General features: G+C 31.4%; 1 protein-coding gene and 1 non-coding gene across 2 annotated transcripts; both read left to right on the top strand.

Annotated features, from left to right (window-relative positions):
• Positions 1 to 514: 514 nt before the first annotated feature.
• Positions 515 to 14899, top strand: LOC106762431 (nuclear pore complex protein NUP1). The gene is made up of 8 exons (XM_014646339.2): positions 515 to 900; positions 3361 to 3416; positions 4277 to 4443; positions 5205 to 5400; positions 6538 to 6840; positions 6930 to 7007; positions 10675 to 11286; positions 14123 to 14899. The coding sequence occupies exons 1-8, from the start codon at positions 639 to 641 to the stop codon at positions 14564 to 14566; spliced, it is 2118 nt and encodes a 705-aa protein (XP_014501825.1). The 5' UTR covers positions 515 to 638; the 3' UTR covers positions 14567 to 14899.
• Positions 14900 to 15855: 956 nt separating this feature from the next.
• TRNAT-AGU lies at positions 15856 to 15929 on the top strand. Its single transcript has one exon. It is a non-coding gene; the product is annotated as a tRNA-Thr (tRNA).
• Positions 15930 to 22275: the final 6346 nt, after the last annotated feature.

Below are 22275 nucleotides of genomic sequence, written 5' to 3'. Positions count from 1 at the left end.
TACGTAGAAAAAGTGGTAAACAAAATTAAAAAACATTAAATATTGATATCTTTTAATCAATTCATATTATATTAAATGATAACTTAATGATAAAATATTATATCATATTTACATTAATTCTTTTATAAATTTAATTTATATTAAATAATCATTTGAAATTTTTTATCACGTTTAATAGTTTTATTTTATTTAATTGTCAAACTAAAATAATTTAAATATTTTTTTTTCATTTTCTAAAATATCTTAACAAAACAGTGATGAATGAGGCTAAAAATTTGTTTATATTAAGTAATAACTTGATATTTAATACCAATTTAAATATATTTCCACTCCATTGATTTGAATTTAAATCAAATTATATTTTTATACATAAATACATTTAATAAAGGTGGTTATGTATTATAGATATTTTTTATTTCTTTTTACTGTAATAGATTGTAGATTTGGAGCTGAAGTGGAAAACAAAAGACACATGTGGACGAGTCTTCAAGACTTTATTAGTATACATACGTACGCGGCTACCTGCTAGACCCAAGTAAAGTGAGCGCAGTGTTGGACATACGTTTCAGCTACAGTATTTGCCTTTACCTCGGGTTTTCGTTTTTAACTTTTCCGCAGTTGCCGATTCAGCTACTCTCATGGCCCCTGAACAAATCACACCGTCGGTGCCTGAGGAGAGAGGCGCCGGGGGCAAGCTCCGGAAACCAGCGCCGAGAAAGCCGCTTCCTAGCCCTTACGCACGTCCGCCGGAGGCCACGCGCCAGCGTTGGATTTCGAAAATCGTCGATCCCGCCTTGCGCCTAATTGCCGGGGGAGCCACTCGTCTTCTCCCTTCCATCTTCTCCGCCGCGTCTCCTCCCTCTCCTATCCTTTGCCCTACCTCTGCGGCTGAAGATCAAGGTTACATTCCTTTTTGCTTTCTCTCTCTGTATTTCTCTCGTTTAATCTTTTGCTCTGTTTTCTTGTTTGTTTTAAATTTTTGATTGTTTTCTTTTTCTGTTATCTGTATTAGCAAATTCACGTTTGGCTTGTGGAAACATGCGTAACTGTTGTTAGAATATATGGTTATGTTTCTTTGCCAATAGTTTAAAATTAATCAACGAGTAATCATTGTTGTAAGCATAGGCATTCGCTCTGTAGTGATTAGAAAGAAAATAAAATGCGAGTGCTTATAGTTGATTTAAATGGCAGATTTCGTTTGCTCCAGAGTTGATGCGTATATATGTTACGGTTACTAGAAGCTGCAAATTCTGCTATTCTTTTCCTCGACAGATATTCGTTGTTTAATATCGAACGGTAGAGCTTGAATTTAGAATTGTTAATTTGTTAGTCGTATTGTAGTTCTTTCTCTCCAAAACTATATCAGTTTTGTTTTAATTTTAGTGGCAAAAAGGGTACGAAGCACACTTAACTCACTTAAAAAGCTATAGTAGTTAATAGACTCAAGGAGCAGTCGCCCCAAAATAGTTATAGCGGAATGCTAAAAAATAAAGAAATATTCCTATTATTAAAAGCATATTCATTATGAAAAACAAACAGAGAAGAAAGAGAGACGGGTCTTTGAATTCACTGAAGAGTGGTTGGGAAACTCACTTGAAACTGGTGGATTAGCACCAGGGAATGAAGAACCAACTTGTGGATATCTGAAAACTCACTGGAAAGTCGTTTGTGAGCAGCTGTAACAAGGCAAGAACAGAACACACGAAGAAGTTGCAGGTGTTAGGGCAAAGAAAACAGAGAGGAACGAGAAGCAAGCAAGAATGAACACTAAATGCGTTAGATTTATTAGGCTGAGAGTTCTACAAGTTTGCCCCGTAAAAACCTCCTAACTGATCATACTGGTTTTAGGTACAAACTTAACTTCCAGCGTTTTCTTGCTGTAGTTGCTCTGATTTTGGCTGCAGTGTGTATCACAGCCGTCAACTGCCCTTGGAGGAGTGGTTGGGTGTCTCTCCTATGAACTCTGACCTTGCAAAGCTATAGTTCTCAGATGATAACCATGCTTAAAGCAAAGTTTAAGATGGTTGAATTAATAACAGAATTGAATGTTTAATGTTTATCTCTATTGTTTTCACCAAAAGGATTGTTGAGTTAAACTATAGGGACTGTTTGATTCGGTTCATAGGAGGGAGGTGGTAGGGATTTTAACAATTGATATACTTTTTTATACTTATAACTTTAAAATCCAAAGCATTGATAGTTATATTTTAGTCATTATGGTTGAATTGTTTCAAATACCCTTCCCCTCTCCTACAAATCCTTCAATATTCGAGGAGAGAAGAAATTAGACTGGGAGGAATTTTCCTAATTTCTGCTCTCCTCCTACAAATTAAACCATACAACTGTCCTGCCTTCCATTTCCCTTCAACCAATTACTATGTATGTGACAATATCTGTGAAGCTACTAAGCTACTTAAAGTATACTTTCTAATTTCGTCCAAATATTTTTTTTTGAGTGACATTTATTGAAGCTCAATATTATTATTGGAGGTACATTGTTATTCCTAATCTCAGTTACTTCATGTTTAGTAAATGTTTAAAGTTCTGGAGATTGGTGAGTGGGTATCTATTATCTCATTCAGCTGTTTGACACATGTTAATGACAAAGTAAAATCTGGCGTTTGTATTTTAGCAACAGGAAGGGCTTTGTTTGAGCATTTAAAATGCTTGGAAAAGAACCTAATGGATTAAGGTTGTCAAATGGTTTGCATATTTCTTTCCAGATGGCCTTTGGATGATTCAAGATTGTGAGGAGTTAGGAGCATGATAAGACTTACTTTTTTTAATCTTAAGATTGTGGATTCCGTGTTCCTTTTTTATTTTACTAGAGTTTTAGATATGCAGAAAATTATCACCATTTATAACTACAGTTAATTTTATTTTAGTATTTTTTGTAGTTCCCTGTATAGCTGTAAAGGCTTTCTCCTCATTGTAAAATCAGAGAAGATTGACTAATGGTCCCAAATTTTTCCTCTCATGTATTCTATACTTTTCTCTTTTCTCCCTGTCATAACTTGCTATTTGAGCTTTGAAAATTGAGTAATAATATCTTGAAAGAAATTATTCTCTAGTTCCCCTGAATCTTCTAAGTTCTCAATTTCCCAAGCATATTATCCTTCATTACGTCTATATTTAGGTTCTATCTATGTGGTCACTGTAAATCATCTTATGCTTGACAAGTATTGAATATTTATTTGCTGCCCCTTGTGCTTTCAGCTTGTGGACGCAATGAGCCCTTTTAATGGGAATTAATTCTGCTGTCTATTCTTCTTATTTGTTTCATATATAATATAATTTTCTGATTAATCTAGAATATGGTGATTCACTTAACTTTCGGATAAACTTTTTTACTGTCAATAGATATATGGAAAACTGGTGACAGTCATGAAGATGGTTCGCACAGAAGTGATCTACATGTAAGAAACGTTTACACTTCTCTGAAACTAGAAAAAATGCTTCTAATTTTAGGAGATTTACCCAGTCTGTCTAGAAATTTTTATGAAGTTCAGCCACAAAAATTTACCAACCAAAACTATATACTTTGTTTGCTGGGACATTTTTTAAATCCTAAAACTATATAAAGCTAAAGAAGTTGAAGTTATCACATGAAAAGTTCTAAAATCCTATATGACCTTTGGTCTCTGTAAATAAGCAAAAGGAACTGAAACCAAATTCTAATTCAAAAACTCATTTCCACTTTTAATCTGTGTTCATTTTAAATACTCTCTTGCTTTTTGCATTATGTTTGTTTGAGGAAAAAGTGAGAGAAATAGATGAAAGGAGAGAAAAAGAATATAAATAAAGATACATTTTCTCTTATTTGGTTGATGTGGAAAAGAAGAGACAAGTTGACTTGAAGAAGCAAGCCTCAATTTTCTTTCCTACCTTTTCAATTCAATTTAACTTTCAAAATCTTTTATACCTTAATTTTTTTTCTCCATTCAAGCAGATGGTCTCTCTCATCATTCCAAATCTGTACACCCTTCTATTCATTCCTGTCATGTGATTTATTGTTCATTATCTTAATTTTACCTTATATGTCCTTGTATGTAGGTAATAATTTTTCTTTTTCTCTACATCATAAACCTTAGATTTCTTTATATGAATCTCTTTTCAATTAAAATGATTAAACAATTTTGTTCGTCTCAGCTATTTCTGTACTGACTGTCACTGCTCATAATGTTCTGTATAATCTAGTGGAGTAGGATGTTACTGCATTTTATTCCTTTTTATCACCTCCATATATTTATTGTTGGTTATGGTTATTCTTTTGAAGCTTTTGGCGTCCAAATCATCTGAAATTGCCAGTTCTTATGACATCAGTGGTAAACTGAAAAGCAGTTTTGATTTGGCTGTTTCCAGACAACATGAAAAAATAGAGAAATCTGATAAAGACGAGTTTTCTGATATTGAGCAGTTGGTCAAAGGGAAGAAATTCTCTAGGTACATTAGTTTAATTTTTAAAAAATCAAATTGCTTTTTCCTTGCTTGAATTACTCACTCCTTATTTCACTGTGAAAGTTATTCATGTTGTACTTCAAATTATTTGTCCCAATATCCTGGACCTTTATTTTCATCCTTCTTCAACAGCAATAAGTGTTTTTGTTTGGCTGTTGAAGTAAAAAAATTTCATCGTTATCATTTTTTAGTTAATTAATTAATTCATACTTCTCTTTACATTTGATATGGGAATGTCAAACCAAAACATGCCACATTTGGATACTGTTAGGATGCATTGGTATGTTATTAGCAAACATGTTTCCTATTTGGTGAAGCTAGGGATTATTAAGCATTTTGGGTCAATGAGTTAGGATTAAATTTGTTAATAAAATTCTCTCATATATATATATATATATATATTATTTTTCACATCTAGGCAAAAAAGTTTTTGTTTTTCTTTTTCACTTCTTGGTTCCTAGTAGAAGTGGAGGTTTAATTTTGTACTTTTTAATTGGTAGATACTGTAGAATATTGTAAAATGTTTATAAATAGTAATAAACGTTAATTAGAAGGTTACATGGTAATCTTTCATTCTATCCCATTTTAGTTTTTTTTAAACAAAAGAATATTTAATTAAAAAAGGGGAAATTTACCCTCGCATCCTCTCCCTTCCAAGCCTCCCCTTAGTGAAGGAAGTATTATTTTTTGGTATTCCATGGACTATGGATGTACCATGCCTAACAATCTTTAATCTCCTCATGTAGAGATGAATTTGATCGTTTAGTGGCAGTGATAAATTCAAGGGTAATGGACCTTTCTAATGTTGAGCAAGGTAAGGAAAATACAAGTTTGACTTCTAGCAAAGATGCTGAGCACGGGCCTCCAAATGTTTCAAATGAACAAAGGAATGAAGAGTCAGCTGGAGCTATATGGGGAACCTCAACACCTCTTGTGTCAAAAGTGAGTAGTGCAACTTATTTAAATCATTCACTTTTACTTCCAGATTATGATCAATCTCTTTGCCTAGACTTGAAATCTTTTTAGCAATGAATTGTGTCTTGAAAATCCAGACAAGGTTCTATATATTAAAATCAACATTAACCACAAAGTGATATAGTTCTATTTATGTGTCTTGAAAACCCATGAATGCTCCTATTGGTTCCTATTAGAAAAAAAGGTTTGTGCATGCAGATTTCCATGGATAAAATTTGGAATGAATACAAAATGGATTCCTTTAATAGATACCCATGTGTAATGCTTATTTTATTTACCCTCTTGTTAACTGGGATCTATACCTATGTATACGTTGCCTGTAAATATTTTAAAACCCTAAATATGTTTTTAGTCCTCTAAATTGGAGACACCAACTTTTTTGTTATGCAGTTAAAATTTCAAATTTTAGCCCTTCGATATTGCAAAATGCTAATTTTAGTCTTTGGGATTAGATGACGTTAGTGATGTTGATGATGTAGCAAATTGTGGTTTACTCAGCATTTGTTATGTAGATTTAATTGAGTGACAGTTTTTCGAAAATTTAGACTTAAATATGTTTTTAGTCTTCCAAATTAGGGACACAGTTTCTTTTGGTCTTCCAGATAAAGATTTTCATTATGTCTTCTGATTTTCTGAAATGCTACTTTTAGTTCTTGAGGCTAGACGACATTAATGATGTTCCCTTATTGCCATCATTATTCAAATTCTGAGTCAATCTATGCAAACACCTTGCAACATTATACTTACAACCTATTCAGCTAATGTATGATTGCTTATTTTATGAGTTACACTTTCCATATATTCTTCATCTCCATCACTGTTGTATCTTTATGGTACTGGTCTAGGGATGGAGGAAATATCAATAACAAAACTTCTATTTCATTTCTCTAATTCTGATCTAGTCCCACTATGGAATTTGTTTGAGACGAATTAAAATTTTTTCCTAAACATTTGCATGCATAGTTCTTTAAATTTCTGTTTCAAAACTGAATATGTAGTTTTACTGTTACCTAAATATTGAATCATCTTAGGATGTAGAACATGCCTTTTTTGGGTCAGGCATAATTTTACTTTTCTAAGATAGTCAAGTTAACAATTGTCCAGGTTCAGGATGAAATTGGTGCTTCACCAATAGAGATTGCTAGAGCTTATATGAATTCTCGTGTATCAGAGGCAGGTCCAAGTTCTAAGAACACGATTCATCTTGTTGAAAACACGGTGTTGCATGGTGTTGAAGGTGCAACAAAACCATATGATCCAGAACCATCAAAGAAGTCGTCAACATGTTGGCCAGGTGCTGTGGTGCAGGATGCTTACTTAACACCGCAAAGTCAGAGAAGATATGGACTTCATAATTTCCCCCGTACTCCTTATTCTAGAACTCTTTTGACAAAGTCCAAACCAAAGGTACTTTTGTTTTTTGTTTTCTTATATTGCAATCCTTCTAGTTGAATCCCTACTTGTAATATTTTTTTTTCTCTGTTTTCCCTCACCAGTTCATTCACATGCAAGGAGAAAACAACCACATTTCATCAACTCCCATCCTTCAATCAAAGACTGCTATGTATCTACAGGTATCTTTCACTATAATGATCCTTTCATGATTGCATATCACTTGTAATTTGTAGTGTCCTGTGATATTTTTTTATGTTCTGCTGTATCTTTGTACCTGTTCTTGTTGAGTACTTTAAGATATTATGTATATAAACATGCATAAATTTAAATAATGATATTTGTTGAAAATATCAGTGATAATAATACAAGTCACGGAGGACGGTATTGCTATGTTGCTGTGTTGAGAAGAGAGAAATTCAGAAGAAATAAGATTATTCTGTGTATTGTGTACTAACGAGTATCCTTATTTGTAATGAAGAAGAGACCAATAATACAAAACAAAACCAATATATAATATTGAGAAATATTTGGCAAGATACTTCCCTATTAAATCATACCATGTCCCTCTATTTGATGTGATCAAATCATATCTCTAACACAATCAAATTATATCTTCAACACTACCCTCAAGCTGGAGCATATTTATCATACACAATAAGCTTGTTCCAAATGTCATCAGCACAAGATCCCTCGAGAGACTTTGTAAACATATGAGCCAATTGGTTATTGAAGTTGACAAAGTAAATAATTACGAAGCTACTAAATATTTTCCGGACATGACTTTCTAAATGTTAAAGTAACAGTCAATCTCCAATATGCTTCGTTCTTTCAAATCATATATTCAACATAATTGTTAAACTATAGGAAATAGAGTCATTGGACTGAAACCACGTGTTTTGGAGATAACATTTATTTATATGGAGAAGACAAAGTCAATCTAATCAATAGATTATATATGTATCCTCTAATAATAAAGATGTGATACAGGAATAAATAAAAACAATCCTAGATATCCCTGATTCTAAAAGATTATGAAGAATATATTCTTGATTATAAAAGATTTGTCTTATTTCTAAAATTATAACACTCTCCCTTAAGTTAGAGTATATAAGTCAACTGTTCAGCTTGCTGCAAACATTATTGATCCTTGGTCCTCTTGGAGACTTTGTGATGAATATTGTTGTAAACCTAAAAGTTAAATTACAAAAGCTTGTCACAGAAAGTAATTTGAAGTTGTTTTGCACGTGGTCAAAATCTTGGGCAGTAACGTTATCATTCAAAATTGCTTCTTCCGCAAGCCAAGGCACTTTTGCTTGCAACATTCTCTTTATTTGCTAAATTTGTTTTGCTCAACTTTCTATACGGGATATTTTCCTAGTTTAGTGGACACGTTGACTCTCTCCTAGCTCTATAAATAGAGCCTTTCTTTCATTCAGAAAACATCATCAGAAACCTTTCTTCTCTCATTCTCTCTTCTCTTGGTTCATTCTTTCTCTTTTCTTCTTTTCCTAAAAATATTATGGGTTCATCTTATTCTCTTTTTAGAGATCTTTGCTAGTTCTGAGATCCTTAGAAATTCTGAAAAGTTCCTGTTGTATCCTGGGGGGACTTGCGCAATACACCACGGATAAGTCCTTAAGGACAGTGATCTACACGCTTTAGGAAGTCCTTTGTTCGTGATCTTTATTATTTTATTGTCAGCTTTTACAACAATCTTAAGGACTTCTGGCTGACAATAACAACTCAATCCCGGAGAATCGAAATATTGTTTTCGGGACTCAGATGGTCTTCGTGAAACCTTTTTCGGATGTATCAAAAATCGAAGTCTTCTCTAGTCAAAATTTTCGGAACTCGGACAGTTTTTGCAAAACCCCAACGCCAGAAATTCTGACCAGAGAAGACTTCGATTTTTGATACATCCGGAAAAGGTTTTACGAAGATTGTCTGAGTTCCGAAAACAATATTCTAATTCTCCGGGATTGAGTTGTTGTTGTCAGCCATAAGTCCTTAAGATTGTTGTAAAAGCTGACAATAAAATAATAAAGATCACGAACAAAGGACTTCCTGAGGCGTGTAGATCACTGTTCTTAAGGACTTACCCGCGGTGTATTGTGCAAGTTCTCCCAGGATACAACAGGAACTTCTCAGAATTTTTGAGGATCTCAGAACTAGCATAGATCTCTAAAAAGAGAATAAAATGAACCCAGAATATTTTTAGGAAAAGAAGAAAAGGGAAAGAATGAACCAAGAGAAGAGAGAATGAGAGAAGAAAGGTTTCTGATGATGTTTTTTGAATGAAAGAAAGGCTCTATTTATAGAGCTAGGAGAGAGCCAATGTGTCCACTAAACCAGGAAAATATCCCGTTTAGAAAGTTGAACAAAACAAATTTAACAAATAAAGAGAACATTGCAAGCAAAAGTGCCTTGGCTTGCGGAAGAAACAGCTTTGAATGATAACGTTATTGTCCAACGGTTTTGATCACATGCAAAACAACTTCAAATTACTTTCTCTGACAAGCTTTTGTAATTTAACTTTTAGGTTTACAACAAATATGTCTGTCAATTGTTCACTAGAGTTGAACTTTAGCTTTTCTCTTACGAAATGACAATTTACCTTAATATGTTTCTGTTAGGCAATTAAAGGTTTACATGAGAAGGGGTAAAAAAGGGATGAAATAAGTAGCGCGAGAAGATGGTTAAGTTGTTAGAAGAGAGAGAGGGAATATAAATAACAAACAGATTACAGAGAGAGGGGATCAATAATATTTTGGGTATTGAGACTGGACCTCTTGGCCAGTGGAGGAAGGGAGGCTTCCTTGGGGGGAGATAGTGATACTTGTATTTCCTTTTCTACACATTACACAGGAAATAGAATTACACATTCATACATATTTCTCTATATTTGCTTACTGTTGAGTGTGTGTATGAACTGAGAGCTGCTGTTTGGTTCCTTGAACAAAGGAACCTAACAGTTTCATGCTATTTTGGAAGACAAGAGTGGAGGCAATGTGTAGTGCTTTTTTGGTTGTCCCATATGGGGTGGATTTGGGATTTTAGTTTTTAAATTTAGGGTCTTAGAGGAGTTATTTAAGCCATATGAGCTCCCAAGTGACTAATGCCAGTGCCTTGTATTTTGTTTCTATACTTGGTAATGCTCCAACATTTGGTTTTTTACTTTTCCAAGATATTAAGTTACCTCCAACTAGAACAAAGTACCTTGAAGGGTAGCCTCTATCGCTTGGTGACCCTGCACAAACAATGTCATAATACTTAAACAATTTGAGTATCTCCATTATCTTAATAAATAAGGCCTTTGCCAAGAACATTTTTAACATACTTTAGGATCCGTACAATTGCATCCTTGTGGTCTTCACAAGAGTTTTAAAATTAAATTACTATGCTCATGGCAATGGTATCACGAGTCACATAAGTCATATTTATAATCAGTGTGGAATTTCTAACAATAATCAAATAATATCTTTAACAATTTTACAAGAATTTATTTATTTCTTTTTTCACATTTTACTATCTATTTGATCAATTTTTATTTTTTTTTTTTATATTATACTAGCCAAATTTCCAAATCTTTGCTTTTGTAACTTCTATTTTTCTAATTTAGAATGGCCATAGAAGTAATGCATTATTCTTATGCATTCTATTTTACCCTGTTTTATAAAGGTTTTTTGACACTAAATTCTTAATCTGTGGTTGAGCTTATTTTTTTTATTTAATTTTCTGTTATTTGAATTATATTTCTGAAATTGATTTCTTTGGATTGTTTTTTAAACTAGGACTTTTTTTTTTTCTTCTTTCTTTTGGCTCCTGATTTAATTATGTTAAACTCAGGATAAATCTAAAGCTGGAGCATCAGAAAGTGGATATGGATCTGTTGGACCTATTCGTCGGACTAGGCATAGGGTTGGTGCACAATCTTCTTCAAGAAAACCAGTTTATTCATCTCTGAATGGCCCTTCTCACAGAGAAAGTTCTGGTGTTGAAAGTTTCACTCCTGTTGCAAAGAGTATAGAAACTGTTGGGATAGGATCCGGTCATAAGCCACTGGTCTTTCCAGTGGGTGTTCCAACAGTACACATGCATTCCAGTTTGATGGCTAAGAAAATATTAGACCATATTGATAGAAACATTCCCACACCTAAAGAGAAATTTGCTGAGCTGAAGCAGGCACAAAAATGGAAGAACTCTGAATCATCTACTGAGTTCAGTACTATCTTTTCAAATGAAGATAATGTCTTGCCTAAATCAAATGATTTTAGCCCTCAAAAGTCTGATGGGTTTGAAGGAAAGAAATCTACTTTATTGATTCAAAGCCAGGGAAACTGCCACGCTCGTACTCAATTGAAGGATAGCACTGATAAATCTATGGAAGTTAGAAAAGAAGAAACTTTGGTGCCTGATGTGAATGCTTATAATAGCAGCAACTCCAGACTTGGAAATGATGTAAGTACTACACAATTTTTTTTCTCTAATTATATATTGGCTGTAAAAGATTTTCCTGTCTTGATGTAAGTACTATCCAAATTTGTGTTGATAATCTTATTGAAAAATGTGAGAGGGTAGGAGGGTCCAATGCTGAGGTGGGTTCGAAATGTGAGAGAGTGATGCGTACACATGATTAGTTAGTGGAGTGATGTGACGGTAGGGTGGAATTGGCTTGGACATTTGAGAAAAACTAGGCACGGTTTACTGCATAGGATATTTTCTCTTACATTTTCTATCATCTTCAGTCTTCTATATTCAGGCACTGTATTATCCTAATGAGTCAGATTTCAGCACTAATATACTGAATTTACTCTGAATTTCTTTCTTTTCTATTATATTTTGGTATCTATAATCTGGTATAGTGGTATCAGAACTCCTGATTTCGGGAGCTTTGGATGGTCAATGCGCTAGCTGGAATTGTGTCATGGGTAGAAACCTTGGAGAATTGTTGCCACGAATAGAGGAACATAAACTAAATGTGGTAGGGTGTGATAGGGTGACTACTGAAAAGGAATCTTTGGAGATGCACCACAGAAGGGTTTTGGTGATTGCACCAACTGTCTTAGAACTAGAAAGATTAGAATGACAGCCATGGTTGAGGGGATGACAGTTGAGTGGGTTAGAAATGAATTTTGGTTTCTTGTTCTTGGAATCACGAGTTTCCCACCTCCTTTTTAAAAGGTATAGAGTTGGAGATACTGCTTTTCGCCAGGGACAACATCTAAGGATGGATCAATAGGGTTGATTGTTATTTTAAAGGTGAATGCTGTGAAGCTGGAGAGGCTGGAGGAAGAGTTGGGGGCTCTTGAAGAAAGGTTATTACTCTGGTTCCATTGGTTGGTGGAACAGAATCCATCTCCAAGTTGGCAGCAGTTCTAGGATGTTGATTTGACACTTCCAACCAGGTTGGAGTTTGATCCAAATCTGTTTGGTCCATTGTCAAATGGTTATCAAGTATCATCAGCAGTTTGTTATTTGAACTGATGTCTTCTCCACTGAAAGTGCAGATGGAGTAATTTTAAAAGAGAGATATTCCTTTCTGAACTGAATGGGTTTTTGTTTAAAGTCAGTCATATTAAACAATTGAAAAGGGGAGGAGACTTGCTAAAAGACAGTTCAAATGAGTGATTTTAAAAGGGATATACCTTCCTCAACAGGTTGCAAGAGGAAACAAATTGGGTGGCAGCAACAACAGAGGCATATCAAACAATCAAAAAGAGAGAAGGGACTATGTTTAAAATAGATTGGTCAAGTTTGGCTAGTTGTGTTTAGAATAGATTGGTCAATTTTGGGAGCACGAGGCAAACTTCTATTACCTATAAATAGGAGCTAGGAGTGTTAGGAATTCAATGTGAGTTGAAAGTCTCATATTTGTTAGAAATGAGTAACATGAATAATATATAAGTAGAAAGACTCATGAACTTATTGTCTTAAGGTTTTAGGTTGAAGGTGATGTTTTAGTTTCTTGTATGGGTGTGTTCACGACTTATTGGTGTTAAATCTTCTTGGTGTCTCCCATTGAAAAACTCAACAATGGTATTAGAGCCATGTTCATCTTAATGATGACTAGGACAAATATGATATAAAAATAGGTAGAGAATCCTGAAGTTTAAGTGTTCCTTGTATCGAAAGTTTTTCATTTCAGGAAAGCATATTCCATTGTAGAATGGCGCTGTTCCAATGTGAAAGAGACCCATACTTGAGGGGGAGATTCTTACTAATTCAAGGTGAGTTCAAAGTTCTACTTTAGTTAGAAATGAGTAAGATGAATAATATATAAGTAGAAAAACTCAAACCTATTACTTTATGGTTTGGGTTGAAGGTGGTGTTTTGGTCTCTTATATGCGTTTGTTTATGACTCATTGGTACTATATGTCTCCGATGTCTTCCCTTGAAAAACCCAACAAGGAGAAATTAAGATGGTTTTGAAGGGTGATACTTTTCGTTGTAATGCAGAAGCATCTTAGGAAGCTACGATCAAGGGCTAACAAGATGAAGGTCAAGGGTATATAGAATATCAACAACGGTTTGATGTGAATGATCAACAACTATTCATTGAGGAATTAATGGGATTAAGAAGTTTGCTAGTAAAATGTTGCGGCTAGGTATAATTAGAACATAAATAAGCTAATTATAGCCGGACAAGTTTCTAGTCGTTAATTCAAGTGTTGGATGTATTTGGGGAGGATGGGATGATATTTCTAAATTATATCTTAAATTTGGTTGTCACCTACTAACTATAGGAAAAAGAGAGACTCGAGATGAAACCATGTGATTTTTAAAACAACATGGATGCTTTGTTTGTGTGGAAAAAATGGTTTGAATACAACACAAATGCCTCTAGTAATAAAGAAAATCCTAAAAATGGAGAATATCTCTAAATTATAAGCAGTATTTTCCTAATTATTAAGAAGAGATCATATCTTTTAGAATAACCTTGCTTAGTTGGACGGTGAACGCCGTAAATGGTTTGATGCAATATGAGGGAATCATTGAAAGAGTGGGGGTCCTATGTGATGGGAGGATGGGAGACCCTCAAAATCCGTGGGACTTCCTTTATCTCCAGCTTTAAATGTGATTAAGGATTTCTCTCTTGTAAGTAGTTAGACTTAGTCGCTTCTTTCTCTGTTTTAACACAAGTTCCTATCACATAGGCTATGCGAAAAGCCGGTTTTCGAGTAGTCAATTTATTGATTGTTTTAAACCCTGTAATATTTTTTTACACTCATCATGCTACATTAATTATTGGTTGCTAATAATGAGAACTAAGTGTACTGAGGTGCTAACTTTGCAGGATGCTACGAAAATGACTCTTCCAAGGGGAGGCCATCCATTTGGTGTAAATCAAGAAAAGCAGGCTCCCACTGACCCTGCCACCATTAAGCCAGTTTTACCTCCTATTGCTATTAAGAAGCCCGAATCAAGATGGACAGTAGCATCTGATAACGGCTCTGGATTTACCTTTCCTGTTTCAACTTCCTCTTCTGTATTCTCTGAGCCACCAACTCCATCCATCATGCCTTTGTTTTCTGCTGGGGATCAGCACCAATTAAAAGAAGGATCTACTGAGCTGTCTTATAGTTTTGGTTTGAAAAAGTGTCCGGCCATAGTTTTCTGCTTCCCTTCCACAAGTAATACCACTGTTCAGAATGAAGCTGGAGACCCGAAGTTTAACTTCGGCTCAACAAAGAAGACAAGTTTATCATTCAGCTTTGAAAACAACGCTGTCCGCTGCTAAATATAACGGCAAAACTTCCAAAATTGTCCAAAATATATTTGTACTTTTTTTGCCTTTAATTCTGATTTTAGAGTATTTGTGGTTTTCTTTTGTTCTTGATGGGAAAATGAGTAAAATGAAAGCCGTTTTGAAACGGAAATTGTGTGGTTTATGTGGTCCTTTCCTCAGTCTCGTGTACCTTTTTTTTTTTCTGTCCTTATTTCACTGTCACAACTTAATGGAATACTAGGAAATTTTCGCTATCTGATATCTGTATAATTTTAGAGGCTTGTGCTCACAGGTCATACAAATCTGGACCTGTACTCAATTGTTATCAACAGTCTTGAATTTTCACTAGGAAGCTAAAGCCATAAATGGCGTTCCCGAATCTTGCGTTAGAAGTTAACTTCAATGATGGGTAGTAGTGGTGATGCAACGCTCAAAAATATTTAATAAATAATATAATTTTATACACACACACCATTTGGAGAGTAGATTAATTGGAATGTCATATTATCACAATACTGCTTTCTTAAGTGAATTATAGAATTTTGGCTGTTCCGGGTGTATGTAGGAGTACTGGTAAACATGATTAATTAATTTTTGGTTCACAATTAAAAGGAATTTGGTAGGCTATATGTATCTCAATAGTTATTTAAGAAGTAGGATGTATGTTTTCAGAAAATAATGAAAAACTTAAAGAAACAAAAACAGTTTACTATTCTATCTTCCAATACTACAAATGTGGTATAATGTAATTCAACTAGATAGATATGCCTTTGTGGTCTCGTCATGGCCGTCTCTTGAAGATAGTTGTAAAGGTGATTCTGGTCCTTACTACTAATCTCATATTCATAATACAACTGAATAGAGAAGCAATTAACACAACTCATAATCGCATATAAATATTTTTAGTAACAAAGTTTTTACCATAACATGCTTAATAAACAAAAGATGAAGATTCCTGGTTGTGGTATAGAAAGACTGCACACACACGTGCATAGGTAAATTGATTTCTAAAGGCTTTGAAAAATTGAGAGTTGTGAAATTTGTTAAAAGTAAAACCAAATAAACGATGTTTATAATCTGAAAAATTGTTTTTCCTCCATGACCTTTAGAGGTTTTACATATGAACTTGTTTGAAACTTCAAGTGGTGAAAATTATATGCTTTAGTTCTGTATTTGCTTCCACCACAGTTTTCAGTTCTTATGTCCTTAAGAATTCGTGTATGAATGATGCGATGTAACCAGTTTTCTTATCATCCAAAAGTAATAGGTTAAAAATATAGTACTAACATTACCGAACAAGTGCTTTCATAGCTCAGTTGGTTAGAGCACCCGTTTAGTAAGCGGGAGGTCTTGAGTTCGACTCTCAATGAAAGCAGCTATGATTTTTGATGTTTTTCGTTTGGCATTTATTTTATGCAGTATTTATCAAATTACGAAATGGCCACTATTAGATTAGCAACAACAATAACATTATCAAATAAATTTATATTTATATATGTTACATTTAAAAAAGAAGATTTTTAATAAAAATAAAAAACATTTCAGAATTTTTGTTGCTATTACTCATATTATAATAGGGTCCACTATTTTATGATAGTCCTACGAGAATTTTTCTATTTGCTCTACAACACATAATTTAAGTTTAAACTTTTTGTATTAGTTAAAAATTCTTCATGATAAGTTTAACTTAGTCTATTAATTTATATAAAATATCATAGAATGTAAAAAATTAATATAAAAATAATTTTTTTGACCAGTTTTAATTTATATATAGTTTTACTCATTTTTGACGGATTTGGTTATATGATCTATTATGATAGTTAACGTTGCAACGTCATATAGTAAATTATATTTTTTATGAAGTAAATGTTTTTTTGAAAAAGATTAATATTTTAAACAAATAATTAGTTGTTTAATAATTTTCTATTTATAATTTCATTTAGTTGTTTTTAAACGAATGTTTTAAAAATTGTATAAGTGTGTGAGTTTAGGCAAACAATTATTATATCTATACTATCATAAATATTCTGATCCCTATTAAACACATAAATATATAATATATTTTATTATTTTCAACTGTTTGAAATGATTTTTTTTAATTATAACATTGTTTACTTAATATAATATATAAAAATAAGTAATAATGAACATAAAAAGGTGAAGAAAATTAAAGAAAAATATGATTTTAAGTAAAAATATATAAAAAAAAGTAGAAGATTTGAAAGATAATCCATTTTTCATGTAATTAAATGAAAGAGTTTGAGAAAGTGAAAGATAAGTTGAGGAGCTGAAAGGAGAAGTAATCTTAGACTTTGCTTGTTAGTTAAAATATTATAATGTTTTCCAAACATGATAATCTCTCCAACTGCTTTAGCTTTCACGTAAGTAATCAATATTAGAAAAGCAGAAAAGGACCTTTATCCAACAATAATCTCATTATTTCCATTCCATTTTGAAACAACTGGATCACGGATATTCTTCCAAGCAAAAAGTAAAAGTACCAAGAATCTAACTTAAACCATTTCACGTTATCTCTTTTCTCTTTTCTATTGTTATTCTTACTTAACTTAATGTAATATTATGCTCATGTTATTTGTATGGTATGAATACTTATTTTAATTGATTGACAAAACAAGTAATTAACAATTTTTAATCGATCTGTTAAGATAATTGTTGAAATAATTATAACTTATTGACAATTAATAAAAGTATTAATCATTTATTGATAGTAAATTAGACCTAAGGATAAGCTCATTTTAATATGTATAAATATATGTTTGACAGGAAGTTCAGATAACTAATTCTGAACACTCATTTTATTAAATATTATCAAGTAAAGTCACTAACTTGAGTGTCAGAGTGCATTTTGCAGTTACCTTTCCACATGACTTGGACAAAGAGGAATAAGAGCAAACAACGCAATTTGAATAATGAAATATCATCAAGAAGGTTACCCGATCTACAAGATAACTCTGAATGTTTCAAGTAAGGGATTTCAACCTTAATCCGAAACAATATTTATTATTTAAATTCTCTATTTCTATCCATAAAATATTTCTTTAATATTATTAAAAATAATTCAAAAATTTTGATCAAAATTTTATTATTAATATGAGATTAATATGGTGTCAATTCGATAGAGACCAGGAATAAAATATGATAAGATAAGAAGGAATATAAATCTTTTAACACCACAAATATGTTTAAAGAAATTTCTCTATAAATATTTTAAGATAAAAATAAAATCAGTGTTTTTAGAAGTGAAAAAAATGTTTATACATAAATTAAAAATAAGCTTTGATTATGCAAAAGAAAAATATTAGTTTTAATGTTTATCTATAAGTTTTGTCGAAAAGCGTGTAACTTGTAGTAAAGAGAATTTGTTGGTGTTTTGAAGTTGATGAAATATGAGTATTTAGTATTAAGAAATTATAGCTTATACCTACTTCATCAACAACAACTGACGTAATGTGTTTTTTTGGCTTTGGTATGTTAACTAACATGGAAACATGCTATTGCTAACATTTTGTTTTTCCACTTAAAACACCTACGTACACGTTACCGTTTCCTACGGAATTCATAATTCAGGCACTCATTATAGATAATTATAATAAATAAGTGAATACAAATTTTATTTTATAAATTTATTTTATAAAATTAGGTTATGTTTAAAATTCATCTTTTAAGTGAATATTGAGAATTAAATATATTTCAAATACTCAAATACTTTTATTATGAGAATCTAATAATTTTTAATTTTAAATTTGATGTTAAAAAAATTGTGCATGTTTATTATTAAAATATGTATCCATATCTATGTTAGTTAAAATTTTAAAAATGACTAATTTGTCTTTTATTACTACATGGTGGTTAATTATGTTATACAAAGAAATAGATTAAATACAAATCATATAATTTAACAAATACATAATGTTATTCCAGGGGTAAAGTGATATTCGTTAAAACAAGCCATGTATTTCTACTCTTGTTAATTATGTATGATGCTAAAGAAAAGTGTTACATTGGAATACTATGTATAAAAATGAGAGGAAGTTTGAATTGACTAAAGTGTGTCGGGTGATAGATATAATGTTTTTGAATATTTTTTAACTACAAAATTAACTGATATATATTTATTGATTAATTCTTTTCTTCTTAGTTAAATTTTATTATATGTTGATTTTAAATTAAATTTATTCCTTAAATGCTTCTTCACATTGAAAAAGTGACATTTTTTTAGCTTCACTTTTAGTCTTCCGTATTTTCTTAGTTTCTGTAGAATCATTTTTAATTTATATATATATATATATATATATATATATATATATATATATATATATATATATATATATATATATATATTTTCATTTATACTGTTTCTAGTGTATTAATAACATGACATTATTACTAATATCATGATATGATGATACTCATTAGTGATATATCATATGTTAACTATGACATTTATTCTTTTAACAAATATACATAAAGTTCATTATAATATGAGTTTTACATAATAAAAAAGAAGAAAAAGGAACAAGAAAGAAGAAAGAAGAAAGAATAAGAGAGATTGAAAACTAATTTTGTGTGTCTTATTACTTACTTGGAGGAAAAGTCTTACTTACAATCCAAATCATACAAATGACTACGGATTAGAAATAGTTAATACAAATAACTAAGGGTAAGGAATAGTTAGTATAAATAACTAAATCTCATAAAGAGTAATCAATCAATTAATATAATATGATTAATTGTAGCAAATCAATGAATCAATTATATATAATTACAACAAATCAATAGAAAACCATTTATTTCTAACATTTTCTCTTGAGTGTCCATTGATTAGAGAATGTGTCTCGTTAAAATTTTATTAAGAAAAACCCTTCAAGATAAAAACCTAGTGAAGGGAAAAAAAGTACATAATTTGTTATTCTTCAATATAATATTATTTATTACATATTTTATTTCTTTTCCTCATGTAAACTCACATTATTAAAATGATAGAATCCAATTGTGAACCAATTGCTCAAAGTTCTCCTTAGAAAATACTTTGTAGATAAATATGTTAAATTTTTCACATGAACAAATCTTGTAGATCTCTATATCATCATTTCAATTGAACAATGCATTATAGTCTTTATATATGGTTTTTGATTCTATTTTTCCCGATGATAGACCATAAGTTTGTCGTACGTGTTGAATTATATACCTTAACCAAACAAATTCAAATCTTACCTCATGTAATGTTAAAATTTCTGCATCATTTGGCGATGTTGTTGTTATGGTTTATTTCACATACCGCCATGAAATTATTGTGCCACCACATGTGAACAAATATCTTGTTTGTGATCAACTATTGTGAGGATTTGATAAATAACTTGCATCTACATAACCAATTGATTTGGAATCATTAGGATAAAATAAATCCATATTCATAGTAACCAGTCCAATGTCTTCTTGTAGGTGAAAAACTATGTTTTTCTTAATAAATTTACTGCAAATGCCAAATTAGGTTGAGCATAATTAGTAAGATACATTAGTACTCCTATAACACTAACATATGGTACTTCTAGAAGGGTCTTTATCACTATCTAACGATTTCACGATCATTGGAATGCATAAATTAATGATGCCACTTGTACATATAAAACCTTTTAAACATCTTCATTATATAAGTCTCTTGATGTACGAAAACACATTTATTTGAATACTCAATTTGTAATCCGAAACAGAACATTGTACTTAAGATCCTTCATCTCAAATTATTTCTTTAAACAATAAGTTATCTTTGTGATAATTATGACAAATCATTAAGAGTCCCAAAGATGTTTATGTTATCTACATAAATAACAATTATGGCAAATTTATTTTCTAATTTTTTCATTTAAATATAAGGAAAAATAAGATAATGTTTATACCCTTCTTTTAACAAGTACTCACTAATACAATTATATCACATACATCATGATTGCTTTAATCCATAAATATATTTGTTCAATTTTATTGAATATTCTTCTTTAAAATTTTTATTGTTGGAAAAATTTAATCGTTCAGGGAGTTTCATATAAATAAAGAGGATCGTACAAATAGGATGTAGCAACATCCATTAGATGTATACGCAGACCTTCTTATGCAGTTAGGCTAACCAAATATCGAAATTTTGTTGCATTTAATACTGGTGAATATATCTCTTCAAAAATCAATACTACGTTTTTTTGTGAAAAACCTTGAACAACTAACTATGCTTTAATGTAGCAATTTCACCTTTCTCATTTTGTTTTTTCTTTTTGTGCAAAAATTCATTTGTACCCAATGGTTTTACACCGAACTACAAGTCCAAAACTTTTCATTTAGCAAGTAAATCTAACTTTGCTTTTATTACATCTTGTATTCTGATTAATCATTTCCTTGTTGACAATTTTCAATGGCCATTGGTTCTTGATCTTCGTTGTTAGTCATAACATTCATTTTTATATTATATGCAAAAGTATCATCGATGTTGACTTCATTTTGGTTTCATATTATCTTATTCATGACATAATTTATTGAGATCTCATCGTTTTTTACAATTTCAAGTACTTAAGTTCTTTTGGAATTGAATAATTAATTATGTCAAATAAATATTTTGGTATTTTCACCTTTTTTATTAGGTCATATTGTGTTTTAGCTTATTTTTCTCATTTCGAGGATTTTTTTCTTCTTTGGAACCAATAAGTCCACTACGCTTCAAACGTGTTATGAATTAATATCTATTTAGAGCATTTGCAGTTGATAGATGTGATTTATCTATCCTTTTTGTTCAATAAAAACATCTAGTAATTGATTGACTAATTTTGTAAATGAATTATCCTTTGAACTTCTAGTTCACATTCTTTTGTACGAGGATCAAGACAAGATAATGATAATTCATTCTAACCAATATCTTTTTCCAATTGTTTTCTTTCTCTTTGTGATGTTGGAAAACATTATTTATCAAAATGACAATTGATAAATCAAAATGTAAATAAGTCTCTTATTGATGGTTCAAGATATATTATTATTGACGGAGAATCATATCCAACATATATTATCAATTGTCTTTGAGGACCCATTTTTTGTGGGAAAATTGAAACGTATACAACATATCCAAAAGTTCTTAAATGAGAAATATTATGTTACTTACTAAAAAGCAACTATGATAACTTGTTTGTTATGCAAATCAATACTAGAGCATAAAATTGCATATCCTCAAGTATTCATTGGAAGATTAACTCTTATATGTAATGGTCTTGCTACCAGCTCTATATGTTTTATTAATATTATGCAAGTCTATTTTGAGTATGAAGATGTGCTACTAAATGTTCAACTTCAACTCCAACAAACATACAATACTCATGAAAAGCATGATGTGTAAATTCACCAACATTACCAAGAAAATTTTTCCTAATTGGATAATCTAGGAAGTAAGCTCTTAACTTGATTAACTATGTTAATAACTTTGAAAATGTATGATTGGGAGTTGATAATAAACAGTATGTGATCATCTAGTTGATGCATCAATTAAGACCATCAAATATCTAAATGATCTACATGATGGGTGTATTGGACCATAAATATCACCCAATATTCGTTATAAAAATGAGATTGACTCATTTCTTATTTTCTTTTTCTAGTGATGATATTATTTCTAACTTTCCTTTGTGAACAACTAATACATGAGAAATTATTAGATTGAAAAAAAA

Source organism: Vigna radiata, chromosome 5 (genome assembly GCF_000741045.1).
Source record: "Vigna radiata var. radiata cultivar VC1973A chromosome 5, Vradiata_ver6, whole genome shotgun sequence".
Taxonomy (NCBI): domain Eukaryota; kingdom Viridiplantae; phylum Streptophyta; class Magnoliopsida; order Fabales; family Fabaceae; genus Vigna; species Vigna radiata.
The sequence above is the reverse complement of the archived record's forward strand: the minus strand, read 5'-3'. Positions and strand labels throughout refer to the sequence as shown.